Genomic DNA, 24096 nt, shown 5'->3' on the forward strand with positions numbered 1-24096 from the left:
CACTCTCACTCTCACTCAGGCTCCTTCTCACCATCTTTGTGGTGGCACTCTCACTCACAGTTGGGCTCCTCCTCACCATCTTTGTGGTGGCACTCTCACTCAGGCTCCTTCTCACCATCTTTGTGGTGGCACTCTCACTCACAGTTGGGCTCCTTCTCACCATCTTTGTGGTGGCACTCTCACTCACAGTTAGGCTACTTCTCACCATCTTTGTGGTGGCACTCTCACTCTCACTCAGGCTCTTCACCATCTTTGTGGTGGCACTCTCACTCACAGTTAGGCTCCTCCTCACCATCTTTGTGGTGGCACTCTCACTCTCTCAGGCTCCTTCTCACCATCTTTGTAGTGTCACTTTCACTCACAGTTAGGCTCCTCCTCACCATCTTTGTGGTGGCACTCTCACTCTCACTCAGGCTCCTTCTCACCATCTTTGTGGTGGCACTCTCACTCACAGTTAGGCCCCTCCTCACCATCTTTGTGGTGGCACTCTCACTCACAGTTGGGCTCCTCCTCACCATCTTTGTGGTGGCACTCTCACTATCACTCAGGCTCCTTCTCACCATCTTTGTGGTGGCACTCTCACTCACAGTTAGGCTCCTCCTCACCATCTTTGTGGTGACACTCTCACTCAGGCTCCTCACCATCTTTGTGGTGGCACTCTCACTCAGGCTCCTTCTCACCATCTTTGTGGTGGCACTCTCACTCAGGCTCCTCACTATCTTTGTGGTGGCACTCTCACTCACAGTTAGGCTCCTCCTCACCATCTTTGTGGTGACACTCTCACTCTCACTCAGCCTCTTCACCATCTTTGTGGTGGCACTCTCACTCACAGTTAGGCTCCTCCTCACCATCTTTGTGGTGGCACTCTCACTCTCACTCAGGCTCCTTCTCACCATCTTTGTGGTGGCACTCTCACTCACAGTTGGGCTCCTCCTCACCATCTTTGTGGTGGCACTCTCACTCTCACTCAGGCTCCTTCTCACCATCTTTGTGGTGGCACTCTCACTCACAGTTGGGCTCCTTCTCACCATCTTTGTGGCGGCACTCTCACTCACAGTTAGGCTACTTTTCACCATCTTTTTGGTGGCACTCTCACTCAGGCTCTTCACCATCTTTGTGGTGGCACTCTCACTCACAGTTAGGCTCCTCCTCACCATCTTTGTGGTGGCACTCTCACTCAGGCTCCTTCTCACCATCTTTTTGGTGGCACTCTCACTCACAGTTAGGCTCCTCCTCACCATCTTTGTGGTGGCACTCTCACTCTTACTCAGGCTCCTCACTATCTTTGTGGTGGCACCTCACTCTCACTCAGGCTCTTCACCATCTTTGTGGTGGCACTCTCACTCACAGTTAGGCTCCTCCTCACCATTTTTGTGGTGGCACTCTCACTCTCACTCAGGCTCCTTCTCACCATCTTTGTGGTGGCACTCTCACTCACAGTTGGGCTCCTCCTCAACATCTTTGTGGTGGCACTCTCACTCTCACTCAGGCTCCTTCTCACCATCTTTGTGGTGGCACTCTCACTCACAGTTGGGCTCCTTCTCACCATCTTTGTGGTGGCACTCTCACTCACAGGCTACTTCTCACCATCTTTGTGGTGGCACTCTCACTCTCACTCAGGCTCTTCACCATCTTTGTGGTGGCACTCTCACTCACAGTTAGGCTCCTCCTCACCATCTTTGTGGTGGCACTCTCACTCTCACTCAGGCTCCTTCTCACCATCTTTGTAGTGTCACTTTCACTCACAGTTAGGCTCCTCCTCACCATCTTTGTGGTGGCACTCTCACTCTCACTCAGGCTCCTTCTCACCATCTTTGTGGTGGCACTCTCACTCACAGTTAGGCCCCTCCTCACCATCTTTGTGGTGGCACTCTCACTCACAGTTGGGCTCCTCCTCACCATCTTTGTGGTGGCACTCTCACTATCACTCAGGCTCCTTCTCACCATCTTTGTGGTGGCACTCTCACTCACAGTTAGGCTCCTCCTCACCATCTTTGTGGTGACACTCTCACTCAGGCTCCTCACCATCTTTGTGGTGGCACTCTCACTCAGGCTCCTTCTCACCATCTTTGTGGTGGCACTCTCACTCAGGCTCCTCACTATCTTTGTGGTGGCACTATCACTCACAGTTAGGCTCCTCCTCACCATCTTTGTGGTGACACTCTCAGTCAGGCTCTTCACCATCTTTGTGGTGGCACTCTCACTCACAGTTAGGCTACTTCTCACCATCTTTGTGGTGACACTCTCACTCAGCCTCTTCACCATCTTTGTGGTGGCACTCTCACTCACAGTTAGGCTCCTCCTCACCATCTTTGTGGTGGCACTCTCACTCTCACTCAGGCTCCTTCTCACCATCTTTGTGGTGGCACTCTCACTCACAGTTGGGCTCCTCCTCACCATCTTTGTGGTGGCACTCTCACTCTCACTCAGGCTCCTTCTCACCATCTTTGTGGTGGCACTCTCACTCACAGTTGGGCTCCTTCTCACCATCTTTGTGGTGGCACTCTCACTCACAGTTAGGCTACTTCTCACCATCTTTGTGGTGGCACTCTCACTCTCACTCAGGCTCTTCACCATCTTTGTGGTGGCACTCTCACTCACAGTTGGGCTCCTCCTCACCATCTTTGTGGTGGCACTCTCACTCTCACTCAGGCTCCTTCTCACCATCTTTGTGGTGGCACTCTCACTCACAGTTAGGCTCCTCCTCACCATCTTTGTGGTGACACTCTCACTCAGGCTCCTCACCATCTTTGTGGTGGCACTCTCACTCAGGCTCCTTCTCACCATCTTTGTGGTGGCACTCACTCTCACTCAGGCTCCTCACTATCTTTGTGGTGGCACTCTCACTCACAGTTAGGCTCCTCCTCACCATCTTTGTGGTGACACTCTCACTCTCACTCAGGCTCTTCACCATCTTTGTGGTGGCACTCTCACTCAGGCTCTTCACCATCTTTGTGGTGGCACTCTCACTCAGGCTCTTCACCATCTTTGTGGTGACACTCTCACTCAGGCTCCTTCTCACCATCTTTGTGGTGGCATTCACTCTCACTCAGGCTCCTCACCATCTTTGTGGTGGCACTCTCACTCTCACTCAGGCTCGTCACCATCTTTGTGGTGGCACTCTCACTCAGGCTCGTCACCATCTTTGTGGTGGCACTCTCACTCAGGCTCGTCACCATCTTTGTGGTGGCACTCTCACTCTCACTCAGCCTCCTCACCATCTTTGTGGTGGCACTCTCACTCAGGCTCGTCACCATCTTTGTGGTGGCACTCTCACTCAGCCTCCTCACCATCTTTGTGGTGGCACTCTCACTCACAGTTAGGCTCCTCACCATCTTTGTGGTTGCACTCCATTCACACTCGGGCACCAGTTTTTGTTAGTAAAAGAACAATCTAGAATCGGCCGTGCTTCACCACAGGGACAAGTTGTGGCCGTGGGCAAAAATGAAAAGTGTCCCCAAATGCTGAGATATTGCACCATCGCGTAGAAACATTAATGTTGCATTTACTACTAAATGATTGTAATGGCACCGCCGATCCCCCAATGTACGAGGTGGTCCGCTGATTGGGTGAAATGATTTCTAAACGAGGCTCAAAATCCCGTGGCCGCTCGTCTGCAGTGCCACGAGTATAATGGTGGGGCGCACGCTTGTAATCACTGTGTATGATTATTGTCCTTGGCCGCTTCTCACATGTAAAGTGTCATGGAATGAATGGCGCTATAATAATCTATATATATAATTGCCTTATTCTGTCTGTCTGTCTGTCTGTCTGTCATGCTCCGAAATTGTGTCCTTACGGTGACACAAAGCTGATTGGCCGCTGGGCTCGCCATGGCCCCGCCCCCCCCACACGGATTGGCCTCTCGCCCCGGCTCTCTGCAGGCCCCGCCCCCCTCACGCAATGCACGCTCGCTCTGGCCCAACTGACACGGGGCTCCGATTCCCAGGTGAGTACACACACACGCATCAGATCACACACACATCAGATCACACACACACCTCACACATCACATCCACACACTCACAACATGCTGGGATATCGCTTGCTTCTACACCGGCTCCGTCAGGATCCCAGCAGCGCCAGACATAACCTTGCGATGCTGGGATCTTCACGGAGGCCGTGAAAGCTGGTAACCATTATACACATCGGGTAACTAAGGTCCCTTAGTTACCCGATGTGTATCATAGTTACCAGTGTACACCGGCTCACACTCACTCTCACACACACCTCACACACACATCACATCGCATCCACACATCAAGGTCCTGCAGCGGCGGAAAATACATAACATAACAGCACACACACACACACAAATCAGATCACACTCACACATACCTCACACATCACATCGCATCCAAATACTCACAACATCCTGGGATATCGCTTGCTTCTCGGCGGCGATATTGTGCTGTGAGCTTCCAGGACCTGACGGAGGATCACATGGCCAGAAGCATGTGATATCCCCGGATGTTGTGAGTATCAGCGCGTATGTGCAATATCGTCAGTGTCTGTGTGTGTGAGTGTATGCGATCGGGTGTGTGTGAGTGTATGCGATCGGGTGTGTGTGAGTGGATGCGATCGGGTGTGTGTGAGTGGATGCGATCGGGTGTGTGTGAGTGGATGCGATCGGGTGTGTGTGAGTGGATGCGATCGGTTGTGTGTGAGTGGATGCGATCGGGTGTGTGTGAGTGGATGCGATCGGGTGTGTGTGAGTGGATGCGATCGGTTGTGTGTGTGAGTGGATGCGATCGGTTGTGTGTGTGAGTGGATGCGATCGGTTGTGTGTGTGAGTGGATGCGATCGGTTGTGTGTGTGAGTGGATGCGATCGGTTGTGTGTGTGAGTGGATGCGATCGGTTGTGTGGGTGAGTGGATGCGATCGGTTGTGTAGGTGAGTGTCGGCAGAGGAGCACGGCGTGCTGGAGGAGGCTGGGAGCAAAGAGGCTGATCTTGGGGAAGGCTGGGAGGGGGAGGCTGATGCTGAGGGAGGCTGGAAGGAGAGAGGCTGAGCAAACGTGCTCCATCCGCCATACTGCGCACTCCCCATCGTGCTGCATCCCCCATGCTGCGCACTCCCAAACGTGCTCCATCCGCCATGCTGCGCACTCCCCATCGTGCTCTATCCGCCATGCTGCACACTCCCAAACGTGCTCCATCCGCCATGCTGCGCACTCCCAAACGTGCTCCATCCCCCATATTGCGCACTCCCCATCGTGCTCTATCCGCCATGCTGCACACTCCCAAACGTGCTCCATCCGCCATGCTGCGCACTCCCAAACGTGCTCCATCCGCCATGCTGCGCACTCCCAAACGTGCTCTATCCGCCATGCTGCACACTCCCAAAAGTGCTCCATCCGCCATGCTGCGCACTCCCAAACATGCTCCATCCGCCATGCTGCGCACCCCCCATCATGCTCCATCCGCCATGCTGCGCACTCCCAAACGTGCTCCATCCGCCATGCTGCGCACTCCCAAACGTGCTCCATCCGCCATGCTGCGCACTCCCAAACGTGGTCCATCCGCCATGCTGCGCACTCCCAAACGTGCTCCATCCGCCATACTGCGCACTCCCAAACGTGCTCCATCCGCCATACTGCGCACTCCCCATCGTGCACCATCCGGCATGCTGCGCACTCCCAAGCGGATGGAGCATGATGGGGGGTGCGCAGCATGGCGGATGGAGCACGTTTGGGAGTGCGCAGCATGGCGGATGGAGCACGTTTGGGAGTGCGCAGCATGACGGATGGAGCACGTTTGGGAGTGCGCAGCATGACGGATGGAGCACGTTTGGGAGTGCGCAGCATGGCGGATGGAGCACGTTTGGGAGTGCGCAGCATGGCGGATGGACCACGTTTGGGAGTGCGCAGCATGGCGGATGGAGCATGTTTGGGAGTGCGCAGCATGGCGGATGGAGCACGTTTGGGAGTGCGCAGCATGGCGGATGGAGCACGTTTGGGAGTGCGCAGCATGGCGGATGGAGCACGTTTGGGAGTGCGCAGCATGCCGGATGGTGCACGATGGGGAGTGCGCAGTATGGCGGATGGAGCACGTTTGGGAGTGCGCAGCATGGCGGATGGAGCACGTTTGGGAGTGCGCAGCATGGTGGATGGACCACGTTTGGGAGTGCGCAGCATGGCGGATGGAGCACGTTTGGGAGTGCGCAGCATGGCGGATGGAGCACGTTTGGGAGTGCGCAGCATGGCGGGTGGAGCACGTTTGGGAGTGCGCAGCATGGCGGATGGAGCATGATAGGGGGTGCGCAGCATGGCGGATGGAGCACGTTTGGGAGTGCGCAGCATGGCGGATGGAGCACGTTTGGGAGTGTGCAGCATGGCGGATAGAGCACGATGGGGAGTGCGCAGCATGGCGGATGGAGCACGTTTGGGAGTGCGCAGCATGGGGGATGCAGCACGATGGGGAGTGCGCAGTATGGCGGATGGAGCACGTTTGGGAGTGCGCAGCATGGCGGATGGACCACGTTTGGGAGTGCGCAGCATGGCGGATGGAGCACGTTTGGGAGTGCGCAGCATGGGGGATGCAGCACGATGGGGGGTGCGCAGCATGGGGGATGGAGCACGATGGGAGGTGCACACCTCCCCCCAACACACACACACACGCGCACTGCACAACACACACACACTAGGAATCACAAACAACGCCCTACACAGACACCCACACACACAGACAACGCTGCACACACAAATATACGCACATACTGCACAACACACACATTGCTCAAAACATACCTCCCCCCAAAACACACCACACACACACAAACCGCACAACACACACACACACACAATGCTACAGACACACAGCGCTCCACAAACAACGCAACACACATACAACACCGCTCTCACCCCCCGCGACACTCAGAACATGTACAGCGCCCTACACAAACACTTGGTAACTACACACAACAACATCTATATATATATATATATATATATATAACAAAAATCATACATGAACTACACAATACGTAAATTCTAGAATACCCGATGCGTAGAATCGGGCCACCTTCTAGTCTATATATATAATTGCCTTATTCTGTCTGTCTGTCATGCTCCAAAATTGTGTCACGGTGACAGTGTCACCGTGACATGTCCTTACGGTGACACAAAGCTGATTGGCCGCTGGGTTCGCCATGGCCCCGCCCCCCCACACGGATTGGCCTCTCGCCCCGGCACCCTGCAGGCATTGGCAACTCGCCCACGCCACGCCCCGCCCCCCTCACGCAATAGACGTTAGCTCTCGCCCCCCCCCCCCCGCATTGCCCGAACTGACACGGTCACGGAGCCACGAATCCCAGGTGAGTACTGTACTCCCCCCCCCCCCCTTTCCCCCCTCCCCAACGGGAGCCCACATCAGCGTACGCCGCCGCCGTATGCTGGTGTGGGCTCCCGTGCGAGCGGGGGACGTGTTGCGCTGGTAACCATGCTTGCATAGTTACCAGTAAATCAAGGTCCTGCAGCGGCGCGACTTCCACACGCACAAACATAACAGCACACACACACGCATACACACACACATCAGATCGCACTCACTCTCACAAACACCTCACACACACCTCACACACACCTCACACACACATCGCATCCACATACTCACAGCATCCGGCGATATCGCTTGCTTCTCGGCCTCGATACTGTGCTGTTGTGATCTTCCAGGACCTGACGGAGGATCACATGGCCAGAGGCATGTGGTATGTCCGGATGTTGTGAGTATCAGCGCGTATGTGCGATATCGTCAGTGTCTGTGAGTGGATGCGATCGGGTGTGTGTGAGTGGATGCGATCGGGTGTGTGTGAGTGGATGCGATCGGGTGTGTGTGAGTGGATGCGAGAGGCTGAGGCTGGGGACAGAGAGGGGCTGAGGCTGGGGACAGAGAGGGGCTGAGGCTGGAGACAGAGAGGGGCTGAGGCTGGGGACAGAGAGGGGCTGAGGCTGGGGACAGAGAGGGGCTGAGGCTGGGGACAGAGAGGGGCTGAGGCTGGGGACAGAGAGGGGCTGAGGCTGGGGACAGAGAGGGGCTGAGGCTGGGGACAGAGAGGGGCTGAGGCTGGGGACAGAGAGGGGCTGATGCTGCGGGTAGAGAGGCTGGTGCAGCATGAGGGATGGATTACAATGGGGTGTGCGCAGCATGGGGGATAGAGCACGTTTGGGAGTGCGCAGCATGGGGAATGGAGCACGTTTGGGAGTGCGCAGCATGGCGGATGGAGCACGTTTGGGAGTGCGCAGCATGGCGGATGGAGCACGTTTGGGAGTGCGCAGCATGGCGGATGGAGCACGTTTGGGAGTGCGCAGCATGGCGGATGGAGCACGTTTGGGAGTGCGAAGCATGGCGGATGGAGCACGTTTGGGAGTGCGCAGCCTGGCGGATGGAGCACGTTTGGGAGTGCGCAGCATGGCGGATGGTGCACGTTTGGGAGTGCGCAGCATGGCGGATGGTGCACGTTTGGGAGTGCGCAGCATGGCGGATGGTGCACGTTTGGGAGTGCGCAGCATGGCGGATGGAGCACGATGGGAAGTGCGCAGCATGGGAGATGGAGCACGATGGGGAGTGCGCTGCATGGGGGATGGAGCACGATGGGAAGTGCACAACACACCACACACACACACACACGCACTGCACAACACACCACACACACACACACACACTGGGAACCACAAACAACTGCCCTACACAGACACCTACACACACAGACAACGCTGCACACACACAACACCCAACACACAAACACCGCGGCACACACAAATATACGCACATACCGCACAACACACACATTGCACAAAACATACCTCCCCCCAAAACACACCACACACACACAAACCGCGCAACACACAACGCTACAGACACACAGCGCTCCACAAACAACGCAACACACATACAACACCGCTCTCACCCCTGTCACACCCAGACAACACCCAGAACATGTACAGCGCCTACACAAACACTTGGTAACTACACACAACATATATATATATATATATATATATATATATATATATATATATATATATATATATATATATATATAACAAAAATCATACATGAACTACACAATACGTAAATTCTAGAATACCCGATGCGTAGAATCGGGCCACCTTCTAGTAAATAATAATAACATTGGGCCTCGGTGATTGCCCAGCGAAAAGGATTTATTTGTCTCGGATATTTCAAAGCGACACCATTGATTATTGTATTGATATGACAGGACTGGGTGATATACATTGTACCTCTCCTGAAATACTCTGTGCTGCCAGTGATCAGGGCCCCCGCTGATTTCGGCTGCCCCCCCCCCCTTTGGGTTCTTATTTGCCCATCTTATCCATTTCTATATCGCTCATGAGGACCTGATGTGATGATTTTTTGGGGTCAGATGACGGGGACGAGCGGCGGTGATGATTTCCACTGTGGGAGGGGAAGTCGTTGGTTTTCACACGTGTCGCACTCATTCACTTTTCATGCACTTTCCGTGCTGTAATTTGCACTCGTGGCGGGAAACAAACACTAATAATACTGCGAAAACTTACTACAATTATTTATATAGGACTCGTCACAAAGTCTGCGCTCACCATAAAGATCCACAATTCAGAAGCCTGGATCTACGGGGGGTTGTGGAGGGTCCGGATTACCGGGAAGGTTTAGATTCTTCCATTTATCCTTGTGTTTCGGTTTGTTGATTTGTGTTACATGTAAATGTTTCCGTGTTTTGTGATTGGGCAGAATACTGAATATTTTCCTGTATCGGACCCCCATGTATCGGACCCCCATGTATCGGACTCCCATGTATCGGACTTGCATTTTTTTTGCCTTGTAACTTAGGTGTTTTGTCTTGTGGCAGATATGTTATATACACATATATACAGTGCCTACAAGTAGTATTCAACCCCCTGCAGATTTAGCAGGTTTACACATTCGGAATTACATGGCATTGTGACATTTGGACTGTAGATCAGCCTGGAAGTGTGAAATGCAGCAAAAAAGAATGTTTGTTTTTTTTTTTAAATGTGAAAAGTTTATTCAGAGGGTCATTTATTATTCAACCCCTCAATCCACCAGAATTCTGTTTGGTTCCCCTAAAGTATTAAGAAGTATTTCAGGCACAAAGAACAATGAGCTTCACATGTTTGGATTAATTATCTCTTTTTCCAGCCTTTTCTGACTTAAGGTACCGTCACACTAAGCAACTTACCAGCGATCCCAACAACGATAGGGATCGCTGGTAAGTTGCTAGGAGGTTGCTGGTGAGCTGTCACACTGCGACGCTCCAGCGATCCCACCAGCAAGCAGTGACCAGCCCCCAGCGCCGCGTGGAAGATGCTGCGCTTGGTAACTAAGGTAAATATCGGTAACCAACCCGATATTTACCTTGGTTACCAGCGCACGGAGCTACACGTGCAGAGAGCAGGGAGCAGCGCACACTGAGCGCTGGCTCCCTGCTCTCCTAGTTACAGCACACATCGGGTTAATTACCTGATGTGTGCTGCAGCTACATGTGCACAGAGCAGGGAGCAGCGCACAATGCTTAGCGCTGGCTCCCTGCTTTCCTACTTACAGCACACATCAGGTTAATTAACCCGATGTGTCCTGCAGCTACATGTGCACAGAGCAGGAGCCGGCAGCACAGGCAGTGAGAGCGGCGGAGGCTGGTATCGAAGGTAAATATCGGGTAACCAAGGACAGGGCTTCTTGGTTACCCGATGTTTACATTGGTTACCAGCCTCTGCAGAAGCCGGCTCCTGCTGCCTGCACATTTAGTTGTTGCTGTCTCGCTGTCACACACAGCGATGTGCGCTTCACAGCGGGACAGCAACAACTAAAAAATGGTCCAGGACATTCAGCAACAACCAACGACCTCACAGCAGGGGCCAGGTTGTTGCTGGATGTCACACACAGAAACGTCGCTAGCAACGTCACAAAAGTTGTTCGTTAGCAGCGATGTTGCTAGCGATGTTGCTTAGTGTGACGGGGCCTTAATTAAGACCCTCCCCAAACTTGTGAACAGCACTCATACATGGTCAACATGGGAAAGACAAAGGAGCATTCCAAGGCCATCAGAGACAAGATCGTGGAGGGTCACAAGGCTGGCAAGGGGTACAAAACCCTTTCCAAGGAGTTGGGCCTACCTGTCTCCACTGTTGGGAGCATCATCCGGAAGTGGAAGGCTTATGGAACTACTGTTAGCCTTCCACGGCATGGACAGCCTTTGAAAGTTTCCACCCGTGCCGAGGCCAGGCTTGTCCGAAGAGTGAAGGCTAACCCAAGGACAACAAGGAAGGAGCTCCGGGAAGATCTCATGGCAGTGGGGACATTGGTTTCAGTCAATACCATAAGTAACGTACTCCACCGCAATGGTCTCCGTTCCAGACGAGCCCGTAAGGTACCTTTAATTTCAAAGCGTCATGTCAAGGCTCGTCTACAGTTTGCTCATGATCACTTGGAGGACTCTGAGACAGACTGGTTCAAGGTTCTCTGGTCTGATGAGACCAAGATCGAGATCTTTGGTGCCAACCACACACGTGACGTTTGGAGACTGGATGGCACTGCATACGACCCCAAGAATACCATCCCTACAGTCAAGCATGGTGGTGGCAGCATCATGCTGTGGGGCTGTTTCTCAGCCAAGGGGCCTGGCCATCTGGTCCGCATCCATGGGAAGATGGATAGCACGGCCTACCTGGAGATTTTGACCAAGAACCTCCGCTCCTCCATCAAGGATCTTAAGATGGGTCGTCATTTCATCTTCCAACAAGACAACGACCCAAAGCACACAGCCAAGAAAACCAAGGCCTGGTTCAAGAGGGAAAAAATCAAGGTGTTGCAGTGGCCTAGTCAGTCTCCTGACCTTAACCCAATTGAAAACTTGTGGAAGGAGCTCAAGATTAAAGTCCACATGAGACACCCAAAGAACCTAGATAACTTGGAGAATATCTGCATGGAGGAGTGGGCCAAGATAACTCCAGAGACCTGTGCCGGCCTGATCAGGTCTTATAAAAGACGATTATTAGCTGTAATTGCAAACAAGGGTTATTCCACAAAATATTAAACCTAGGGGTTGAATAATAATTGACCCACACTTTTATGTTGAAAATTTATTAAAATTTAACTGAGCAACATAACTTGTTGGTTTGTAAGATTTATGCATCTGTTAATAAATCCTGCTCTTGTTTGAAGTTTGCAGGCTCTAACTTATTTGCATCTTATCAAACCTGCTAAATCTGCAGGGGGTTGAATACTACTTGAAGTTGACTCGCCCACCCCAGGGCTAGGGGACACCCGGTGCCGGGCCGGACTAGTCCGGTGGTAGTCAGTGGTGGCTGGGCCCGGCTCCGTGGCCCTGGTGGGTGTCAGTTGACTATGTGGCTGATGAGTTGAAGTTAATGTTCGTGACGCCACCTGTGGTATGCGGCTATTAAGCCGCCGCTGCTATGGGAGAACTCCGGGGTGATGTTATGGCAGCTATGATGGTACTGCTCCCCACAGGTGGAGCAATGCCCGGGATACAGTTGGTGCCCGTGAAAGTCTATGGTGTTGTGTGGCTAACACGGTGCAGGGCCGACAGGCGAGGAAAGAACCAGGCACAAACAACAGTCTCTTTACCTTCTCCTCTTTTACTCTGGGAACAGTCCAGTCCTGGGAGACCGTTACAGGTGGTGATGGGGATCCGGTCGGCCTGGACGTACTTGGGATGATCTTTCTGGCCAGCTGAGTATGAGGCCTACTCCTGTACTTTGCTTTGTGATGATAGGACCCTGCTTCTCTGAATCCAGCAATGGCCCTCTTTGCTGCTGGGACCGATGGCACGTCCCTTCTTTCTGTAGGTGGCTGCGCAGACCCTCTCTCTGGTGCTTCTCCGCTGGAGTCCACACCGGGCCCTGATGCTGCAGCTGTACCTTGGATGTTTCTGGGCCAGGGGCTTGCAGCTCTCCTGCCCTTCGGACTCGGCTACCAGGGGCGGATTTTATACCCTGGCAACCACAGACTCCGATGTCTGAGTCTCTCTGCTGCCTCTCAGCTATTCCTGCTTCTCTGGGCCAAGCTGCTCCAGCTCTAGGCCCCAGATTCACAGGACAGCTCACTCTGCGTCTGTTCACTTCCACTACTCCCTACAGACTGGCTCCACTTCCTCCCTCTGGTCAGGTAGAGGAAGGCTCCCTGGAATTCCAGGTTCAGAGCTCCCCCTGCTGGCCGGAGGGAGAACTGTGTTGGGTGTTAAACCTGCTGGCCAATGGATCTCCCAATTACCTCCAGGCTCAGCATTAACCCTTTGGGAGGGCAATGCTGCTGTGGCGACCAGGTCCTAGGGCGCCACACTCCCCCTTAGTTAAATTCAGTACTCCCGGACTGTGGAAACAAAACATAACATGTCATACATTTCATCCCAATATGGGAGGCACATTATTTTTAACGTTACAACTTCAAACAGTACTATAGGAGTCCAGTGTGGCTCCCTGCCGGGTGTCCATTACACTGCTCCATGGGGGACCCGCCGCGATCAAACCCCCAACGTAGGCTCTGGGCGTGCGTCAGAGCATTGATGACCCCACTCTATGCACGCCGGACGGGTTTTTCTTCAGGGGTGTTGAGCACACTGGTGCTAACTATAAACAATTTAGGTGTTGGCCACCCATAGTCCAGTGGCCCAATTGTCCATTTTCGCAATCACAAAAAAAAACATTTTGTACACGACATTACAGACTTTTCACATAACTATTTACATTCTAATAAATACTCTTTCTTTATATAGTTGATTCCCTATACCTTAGAGGGGGTTGTCCCCGAGTGCTGCGTTGAGACCTGCGTAGCTCTGGTGTTTGTCCCTGACTACTTAGTGTGTCTCCTATCTCAGCACTACCGGTAGGCCTAACCCCAATAGGTATGCATGATGATTGCCTGTGTGGTCTAGGAGTCGCCAAGGGTATGACAGGTTCACCACTGACAGGGGGTTGATCCTCCTGTTCCACTGCTGGCGTGTCACCGCGTGTCGGGGCGGACGGTTCTTTGGGTGGATCCGGAACCTGTTCTGTTTCTGGCTCGACCAACTGTGGGAACGTCAGGACCGGTACCACTACGGCACCATTTATGCGGGTCCAAGTCTTGGGGAATTTGCCGAGGATCGTTTGTATCATCTCTTCCCCTTCTTCTCGAACTTCCTCCACTTCCCTTTGAACTTTGCACCGCTCAGGGCACGTCTTCAGGCGGTCTCTGGATATTGCTTGACAAGTCTTGCCTTCGTCCTTGCTTATGAGGCACACCTTACTGTTGTCAAAGTTGGAGGGGATAATGGTGTAGGGCTCGTTCTCCCACTGATCATCCAATTTATGCGTCCTCCGCTTCTTCTTGAGGACTTGTTCTCCAGGTGCTAAGGGAGTTGCTGGGGCCGTTTGATTGTACTGCTGCTCTTGTCTTGTTCTGGCTTGAGACAGGCTCCTCTCTACGCATTCCTGGACCTTACGGTACTGCTGCTGCCGTTCTGTATCCCAATCCTCTATTTCTTGAACCGCCTCAGGCGACACAGTCCCCATCTCAAAGTCTACAGGCAACCTGCCAGGTCTGGCTCGCATCAGGTAAGCGGGGCTGCAGTTGGTCGAATTTACTGGGATATGGTTGTACAGGTCGACCAGATCTGGCAGCTTCTCTGGCCATTGGTTCCTTTCTTCCAGAGGTAGAGTCTTCAGCATATCAATAACCACATGGTTCATTTTCTCGCACAGTCCATTGGTTTGGGGGTGGTACGGTGTTGTTCTGATTTTCTTACAACCGTACATGTTACAAAACTCTTGGAACACCTCCGCCTCGAACGCAGGACCTTGATCGGTCAGTACCCTTTCCGGATAACCGTGAGGCCGGCAAAAGGATGCCTGGAACGCTTTAGCTGCTGTTCTGGCTGTCTGGTCCTTCACAGGCACTACTACCAGGAAACGAGAGTAATGGTCCACAATTGTGAGGGCGTACACATAGCCTGACCGGCTTGGTGTTAACTTCACGTGGTCCAGGGCCACCAACTCCAGGGGCTGCTTCGTAACAATTGGCTGTAGGGGAGACCTTTGGCTGGCATCATCCTTCCGCCTCAGGTTACACGGGCCACAGTCTCGGCACCACTTCTCGATCACCTTTCTCATGTGCACCCAATAGAACCGATCACGGAGTAGGGCCTCCAACTTCTTCCACCCAAAATGGCCTGCGTTATCATGATAAGCTGCTAGGACCATTGGAGCATCCCTCTGCGGAACCACGATCTGCCAGACAAGTTCATTTGTTCGCCAGTTGACGTGTCTCTTGCAGAGCTTGCCTTGGTAGGTGAACAGTCGTCCCCTCTCTTTCCACAACTGCTGGGCTTCTTCTGGAGCATCTGGACCAAGATGAGTCTCAGCTTGTGCTAGCTTTTCTTTAACCAATCGCACCGCCGGGTCACCGTTCTGTGTCTCTTCCCAATTATGGTGGAGTAATGGGTTAACCGGGACCTCGTGTTGGCTCGAGCGCTTCACTCCCACAGCATGCTCACACTGGGAAACGCCCTGATGATGGAAAGCCGGTAACTCTATCTCTTCGAGTTCATCCAGGTCTTCTCCAGATTCGGGTAAGTGAGGCATTCTGGACAGCGCATCAGCATTGTTATTCTTCTTGCCAGCCCGGTACTTGATGGTAAAGTCAAAGTTAGACAGCCGGGCCATCCATCGCTGTTCCAACGCCCCTAACTTGGCTGTTGCCAGGTGTGTCAACGGATTGTTGTCCGTGAAGATGGTGAACTTGGCCGACGCCAGATAGTGTTTGAAGCGTTCAGTCACTGCCCAAACAATAGCGAGGAACTCCAGCTTGAAGGAACTGTAATTTTCTGGATTCCTTTCTGTGGGCCGAAGCTTCCTACTGGCGTACGCTATCACCTTCTCCCTGCCTCCCTGCACCTGGGACAAAACGGCTCCCAGGCCCACGTTGCTGGCGTCTGTATACAGTACAAACGGCTGGCTGTAGTCAGGGTAGGCCAGAATTTCTTCTCCCGTGAGAGCCCCTTTCAGCTGGACAAAGGAGGTTTCTAGTTGGCTGCTCCATTCAAATGGAGGGCTCTGCTTCTTAGCCTGCTTTGGCTGGCCCACCAGGAGATCTTGAAGGGGCGCTGCTATCTTGGTGAAACCATCAATGAACCTTCGGTAGTAGCCCACCAGCCCAAGGAACTGCCGCACCTCCTTTACCGTGGTGGGTCTTGGCCAGTCCTTGATTACGGTGACTTTCTCCGGATCAGGTGCCACACCTTCTGCGCTGACCACATGACCCAGGTACTGTACCTTTGGCTTCAAGAGGTGACATTTGGACGGCTTGATCTTCAGGCCATATTTTGACAAAGACTCGAACACTTCTGCTAAGTGCTTCAGGTGGTCTTCATAAGTCTTGGAGTAGACTATGACGTCATCCAGGTACAACAGCACGGTTTCGAAGTTGTGGTGGCCCAAGCAGCACTCCATCAACCGTTGGAATGTCCCTGGGGCGTTGCAGAGCCCGAATGGCATGCAGTTGAACTCGCAGAGGCCCATCGGCGTCGTGAATGCAGTCTTCTCCTTGTCCGCCTCTGCCACGGGAACCTGCCAATACCCACTGGTGAGATCCAAGGTGGAGAAATAGTTAGCTGACTTTAAGGCTGTTAGTGACTCCTCTATTCTGGGTAGGGGATAAGCATCTTTATGTGTAATGCGGTTAATTTGCCTGTAATCTACACACATTCTCATTGTACCATCCTTTTTCTTTACGAGCACTAGTGGAGCTGCCCAGGGGCTACAACTATCTCTGATAACCCCAGCCTCCTTCATTTCCCGTAACATTTCTTTGGCACGCTGATACTGTGCGGGGGGTACAGGGCGGTATCTCTCTTTAACGGGAGGATGATCACCCGTGGGGATTTGATGTTTAACCCCTTTCACCTGCCCAAAATCTAGGGGGTGTTTGCTGAAGACCCGCTCGTACTCCTGTACCACCCGGTAAACCCCATTCTTTTGGTGTGAGGGGGTGGAGTCGGTGCCCACATGTAAGTTTTGGCACCAGTCTTCCAGCTGCCCCTTGGAGCCCTTGTCTTCCGCCTGGTCGGACGGGATCAAGGGTTCCACTGCTTTGATGGTGTTGTTGCTGACAGTGTACAGTTTTGCTACAGTGGCGTACCGGGGCAATTTGGCTTCCTCCTCCCCACAATTCAGGACACGGATGGGCACTCTCCCCTTGCGGACGTCTGCTACCCCTCTGGCTATCAGGACTCCAGGCCTACTGTCTGAATACACCGGTTCTACCAAGGCATGGTAATCCTGACCCTTGAGGCCTATTGCTGCCCGACACCATATCAACATTTCACTTCTTGGGGGTATTGCAATGGGTAGGGGGTCACTTACCCTCACACTGCCAATTTCTCCTCCGGCCAGCTCCACCTGCTGCCTCCTCATCAGGGCTCTGATCTCCCTCTGTAGGGCACGCTGCTGCCCGGAGCTGGCAGTTTCAGACGCCTGCTGCAACAAAATTATCACTTCGGCAATACAATTTTCTATCACATTTGTACCAATGGTTACCAGCGGGTCAGATTCTTTGCGATCAATATCTACAATTATCATCCCCTGACATGGCAATTCCACCCGCCCCACTTTAATGGTTACTTCTTTATACCCAATTTGAGGTAAGGGCTGACCATTACTGGCCACAATTGTTAAATCATCATCTGGGCCATGGTCAATGTCTGAATCAGCCCAATATCTTTTGTACAGTTTATAGGGGATGGTCGTTACCTGGGACCCAGTATCCAGGAGGGCATTCAAAGGGATCCCATCCAGCACAATAGGAAGGACCGGTCGTCCTCCCACATACTTGCTGCGGCTGGGGGTTGAGCCGGGCTTCCTTACACCTGGGGGTCGGCTCCTGGCCCCAGGCTCGGCCCATTTAAAGGACAGTATCGTGCAATGTGGCCCACCTGGCTGCAGCGGCGGCAGATCGGTTGTCCCGTTGAATCATACCGGTCTGTGTCTCTGCCTCGGGTCGGCGGAACCCTCCTCTGTCGCATCCATGGGACGTCATCTGGGCTGGAGGCCAACTCGATTTTTGCAGGCGATGGGGTCACTTGTAGGGACTGCACGATCTTGGCAAGGGCAGCTACAGTCTTGGTCAGCTCCTGGAACTGCTGTCTGAGCTCTGCAGTGGGATCCTTATCCAGGGACTGCGCCTCAGCCCCTGCAGTGGCTCGTGTTGCAGGCACCACCCCGGGGTACGTGATAGCAAGAGGCCGGAGGGGTACTGGGTCATTCGGTGTAGATTCTCTCAGTACCCGGATGGCCTGGTCCTTAAACTTTGCAAAGTCCAGAGCAGGGTTCTGCAGGACCATGATACGCAGCTGGGTCCTGTGGGCATCTGACAGGAGCCCCTCTATGAACTGCTCAGTTAGGAGTTTGTGTTCTTCACGTACACTCTCTGGGTCCACTTGTTTAACCGCTTTCAGGGCCTCCTGCAGGTTTAAGGCATAGTCCCTTATGCTGTCTGTGGGCCGCTGCTTGCACCCAAAGAATCTCATCTTTATCTCTGCTGCGGTGCGGGTGTCAAAAGTACTCTTTAGCTTGGCCAGTATCTGGGTTACTGTCCCTTTATCTGTATCAGGCCAGGACTTCACTTCACGCTGGGCTGCGCCGGCTAGCTGTCCCATTAATATGCCCACCTTCTGGCTCTCAGTCAGCGGATACACCCGGAATAAGCTGTGCAGGCTTTCTCTGAAGTCGCTCAAGGTATGGGACTCCCCGGAGTACTGCGGCAGCCATTCTGCGCCCGGTATGTACGGCATGGTGATCGGCATTACCGGCGCTACAGCGGGGGATGGGGCGACGGCGACAGGGATCGCTTCGGCGGGCGCTGCGGCGTCTCGGGCTATGGCAGCCACCTGCCCTCCCTCTGCGTCGGACATCTTCCTCCCCCTTAGTGAACCTTACCAGGCTCCGTTCACTTTTCAAATTTCCTTCCGGGTCGCGCGGGGTTAACAGCGCTCTGCTCTGATGGCGCGCTCCCTTCGCGCTCTTTGTCGGGCACGCCCCCCTTCTTCCTGCGCTCAGTGAGGATAATGGCGGCGGCAGCTTTCAAACAGTGAAACACGCAGTAATACAGTCTTTAAAGCGCAATTATTCAGGCGCACAGTACCCGGTGGAACCGGGCACGAAATCCTGTTCGTGACGCCAAAAGTTGACTCGCCCACCCCAGGGCTAGGGGACACCCGGTGCCGGGCCGGACTAGTCCGGTGGTAGTCAGTGGTGGCTGGGCCCGGCTCCGTGGCCCTGGTGGGTGTCAGTTGACTATGTGGCTGATGAGTTGAAGTTAATGTTCGTGACGCCACCTGTGGTATGCGGCTATTAAGCCGCCGCTGCTATGGGAGAACTCCGGGGTGATGTTATGGCAGCTATGATGGTACTGCTCCCCACAGGTGGAGCAATGCCCGGGATACAGTTGGTGCCCGTGAAAGTCTATGGTGTTGTGTGGCTAACACGGTGCAGGGCCGACAGGCGAGGAAAGAACCAGGCACAAACAACAGTCTCTTTACCTTCTCCTCTTTTACTCTGGGAACAGTCCAGTCCTGGGAGACCGTTACAGGTGGTGATGGGGATCCGGTCGGCCTGGACGTACTTGGGATGATCTTTCTGGCCAGCTGAGTATGAGGCCTACTCCTGTACTTTGCTTTGTGATGATAGGACCCTGCTTCTCTGAATCCAGCAATGGCCCTCTTTGCTGCTGGGACCGATGGCACGTCCCTTCTTTCTGTAGGTGGCTGCGCAGACCCTCTCTCTGGTGCTTCTCCGCTGGAGTCCACACCGGGCCCTGATGCTGCAGCTGTACCTTGGATGTTTCTGGGCCAGGGGCTTGCAGCTCTCCTGCCCTTCGGACTCGGCTACCAGGGGCGGATTTTATACCCTGGCAACCACAGACTCCGATGTCTGAGTCTCTCTGCTGCCTCTCAGCTATTCCTGCTTCTCTGGGCCAAGCTGCTCCAGCTCTAGGCCCCAGATTCACAGGACAGCTCACTCTGCGTCTGTTCACTTCCACTACTCCCTACAGACTGGCTGACTTCCTCCCTCTGGTCAGGTAGAGGAAGGCTCCCTGGAATTCCAGGTTCAGAGCTCCCCCTGCTGGCCGGAGGGAGAACTGTGTTGGGTGTTAAACCTGCTGGCCAATGGATCTCCCAATTACCTCCAGGCTCAGCATTAACCCTTTGGGAGGGCAATGCTGCTGTGGCGACCAGGTCCTAGGGCGCCACATAGGCACTGTATGTATATATATATATATATATATATATATATATATATATATATATATATATATACAGTTTTATTGTCAGAGCTGTGTTCTGTGATTTCACCTCTTCTGACGTTGACACATGACGGCGGAGGCTTTTGCTGGCACTTAGTAGACGTAGATGCCTGAAAATGGTGCCCGACAGAAGAGCTCACGGTGACGCCGTCTGCACTATTCTAGTCAATGGCCCCCTCAGCGCATATGTCCGAATCCCGATTTGTCGGGGGTTTTGATATAAGCCTCGACAGGGCCACTGAACGTGTGGGACGCAGGGTGATACCCCCCAACCTGCGCATTAATGTGTCAACGCATCAGGAAATATTCACTGCTGAGGTAAATGCTGGACCTTCGTGTAACATTCCCCTGGTGAAATAGTGTCTAGACCGTCAGATGCCGGATTAGTGGACGTGGTCACAGAAGATTGGCTGCAGCCATTGTGACCTTTCCACGTGACATTCTGTCCGTTTGCCCGCAGCCTGTGTGACTGACATGGACTCTGCTGATAACTCTGACATTGGGCCATTTCTGCCTCGTCCTGTCGCTGCTCTGCAGATAATGAGGAAGAGACAGGGCGTTGTGTCTATATACAGCTCTGAGTGCTCGGTGCACGGTATATGTGTGTATACAGTATATAGGCCGGGGGTCCGCAGTGGACAGACCCTTTACAGGGAATCTGTCAGCACAAAACTATTCACACTAAGCTCAACCTCTTGTGGGGGACTCGGATCTAATACAAATCGCTCCTGTGATGTCCAGATCTACGGCCGACTGGTCAGGAATGTGTAAGTGACAGCTACTGTGGGGAAGATGACATCATCAGCTACATCAAGACGTGGTGATGTCATCCATATCTGGAGAGGCGAGGCCCTCCGTATCTGGAGAGGCGAGGCCCTCCGTATCTGGAGAGGCGAGGCCCTCCGTATCTGGAGAGGCGAGGCCCTCCGTATCTGGAGAGGCGAGGCCCTCCGTATCTGGAGAGGCGAGGCCCTCCGTATCTGGAGAGGCGAGGCCCTCCGTATCTGGAGAGGCGAGGCCCTCCGTATCTGGAGAGGCGAGGCCCTCCGTACCTGGAGAGGCGAGGCCCTCCGTACCTGGAGAGGCGAGACCCTCCGTACCTGGAGAGGCGAGGCCCTCCGTACCTGGAGAGGCGAGGCCCTCCGTACCTGGAGAGGCGAGGCCCTCCGTATCTGGAGAGGCGAGGCCCTCCGTATCTGGAGAGGCGAGGCCCTCCGTATCTGGAGAGGCGAGGCCCTCCGTATCTGGAGAGGCGAGGCCCTCCGTATCTGGAGAGGCGAGGCCCTCCGTATCTGGAGAGGCGAGGTCCTCCGTATTAGGAGTGGTGATGTCATTGTTGGTGTGTTCATTTGTATTGGAAGGAGCAGTGATTTCATCAGTAATATGAGGGCCAGTGATGTCATCGGTAATATCAGGAGTACAGTGACATCATCATCACTCGTGTAGTGATCTCATGGTGTCACATGACGTCTGCGCTTTTCTGTGGCCTGCATAGCAGGATTGCGCCAGTAATAATCTGTGTATCCTCCTGTAGCTCGGCTGCTGACATATTGCAATACGTGATATCTTGTCACAACAGCTCGATGACTCCGGGCGTCCGTGCAGCTGTCGCCTCTCACACAATGAAATGTTGTTTGTCCGTGTCCCGCAGGCCGCGCTGTGTCCCCCGGAGTCACATGTCATGTGGCGGCTATCAAAGAGCCATTCATTATCATGTGACCCGATCCGCAGATAAACTCACCGTCCCCTCCTCCCCGTACTCCTCTATCTGCCGTCAGAGGGGGCAGGAAATGGGCCAGGAGTCCGGGGGATTTGGCTCCTAGATGTGGGGACGTCGGAGGGTCCAATTCCACAACTCCCAGTGGACCAATGCCCCTGGGGTAGTTGGTAATGTCGGCGCTGGTCGTATGACACCATCTGCTCGGGTCACTCTTCGTCATCACAATGTCAGTAGGTTCTGGACACGTAATATCATTAGTATGGGTATTCTATTGTAATACGGTGCTTCACATTCACCGCTTGCACGTGGAGTGACAATCTGGCTGCACTTCACATTCACCGCTTGCACGTGGAGTGACAATCTGGCTGCGCTTCACATTCACCGCTTGCACGTGGTGTGACAATCTGGCTGCGCTTCACATTCACTGCTTGCACGTGGTGTGACAATCTGGCTGCGCTTCACATTCACTGCTTGCACGTGGTGTGGCAATCTGGCTGCACTTCACATTCACCGCTTGCACGTGGTGTGACAATCTGGCTGCGCTTCACATTCACTGCTTGCACGTGGTGTGACAATCTGGCTGCGCTTCACATTCACTGCTTGCACGTGGAGTGACAATCTGGCTGCGCTTCACATTCACCGCTTGCACGTGGTGTGACAATCTGGCTGCGCTTCACATTCACCGCTTGCACGTGGTGTGACAATCTGGCTGCGCTTCACATTCACTGCTTGCACGTGGAGTGACAATCTGGCTGCGCTTCACATTCACTGCTTGCACGTGGTGTGACAATCTGGCTGCACTTTACCCTCCGCCTCGTTTCGTCTGATACAATTAGTGAATCCTATTTTGGGGCATTTCATGATCCCCGCGGCCGCTGTCTCCCCGGAGCTCGGCCTTCATTCTCACGCTTTCTTCTGCTGTCTCAATATTTTCAGTTTTACATATTCGTTTCTGCTTGACCTAGTTTCCCGGGGAAATATTTTACTGTCCTGACAGGAGGACGCTCGCCGTCTGGTGAATATTTAACAAATGTAATATTTCAGAGAGTCAGAAGAGAACGACAGGTGGTGACGAGGAAGACGTAAGGATGTGGTGGGCCGAGATCTGCAGAATATAAGGGCACAGAGCAACACAATGTACAACCGGACTTGCCACATAAGCTTACAATCTATATATACAGGAGGTGTCCTGACCACAGGAGCTTACACTCTATAGATGCAGGAGGGGAGGAGTCTTGACCACAGGAGCCTACACTCTATAGATACAGGAGGAGGGGGAGTCCTGACCACAGGAGCTTACACTCTATAGATACAGGAGGAGTCCTGACCACAGGAGCTTACAATCTATAGATACAGGAGGAGGAGGAGTCCTGACCACAAGAGCTTACAATCTATAGATACAGGAGGAGGGGGAGTCCTGACCACAAGAGCTTACAATCTATAGATACAGGAGGAGGAGGAGTCCTGACCACAGGAGCTTACACTCTATAGATACAGGAGAAGGAGGAGTCCTGACCACAGGAGCTTACACTCTATAGATACAGGAGGAGTCCTGACCACAGGAGCTTACAATCTATAGATACAGGAGGGAGAGGAGTCCTGACCACAGGAGCTTACAATCTATGGATACAGGAGCAGGAGGCATTATGACAATATGAAGCTGTTGGGTTGCAATAATCTTGGTGGGAAATGTTCTTAGACTGATTTCTGATTTTACACACAGAAGGTTTGATCTGTGGAGGTTTCGTTTGTAGGTTTTGTAGATGCTGTGTACTGAGGGTTACTCGATCATGACAGAACCCCTTTACCACCTTACATTTGATAAATGGTTGTACAAAAAAAAAAGCTGCCTTCTTCCATAAATGGCACCACCTCTGTCCACAGGTGGTACTGCAGCGCTGCTATAACAGCCCATGATCCGGTCCAGCTGTTGTTTTTGAGCCCCCTTACTGGCCTTTATTTGCTCACTTTTTTCTTTTTCCCCTTGTCTGTATTTTTAGGCTGAAAGCATTGGCTTCCACAGGAGGGAGAAGTGTCCAGGCTGCTTGTGATTGGTAG

The 24096-nt window shown here is 53.2% G+C and overlaps 1 protein-coding gene across 2 annotated transcripts in view; it reads left to right on the plus strand.

Moving 5' to 3' along the window:
- UBASH3B (ubiquitin associated and SH3 domain containing B) overlaps window positions 1–24096 on the plus strand; it is a 104956-nt gene that overhangs the window by 47773 nt on the left and 33087 nt on the right. For both annotated transcript variants that reach the window (XM_075328385.1, XM_075328387.1), the window contains exon 2: window positions 24039–24092. In XM_075328385.1, the coding sequence (XP_075184500.1) occupies window positions 24039–24092 (54 nt within the window). The remainder of the gene's footprint in view (window positions 1–24038; window positions 24093–24096) is intronic.

The sequence above is a fragment of the Anomaloglossus baeobatrachus genome, chromosome 11 (genome assembly GCF_048569485.1).
Source record: "Anomaloglossus baeobatrachus isolate aAnoBae1 chromosome 11, aAnoBae1.hap1, whole genome shotgun sequence".
Taxonomy (NCBI): Eukaryota; Metazoa; Chordata; class Amphibia; order Anura; family Aromobatidae; genus Anomaloglossus; species Anomaloglossus baeobatrachus.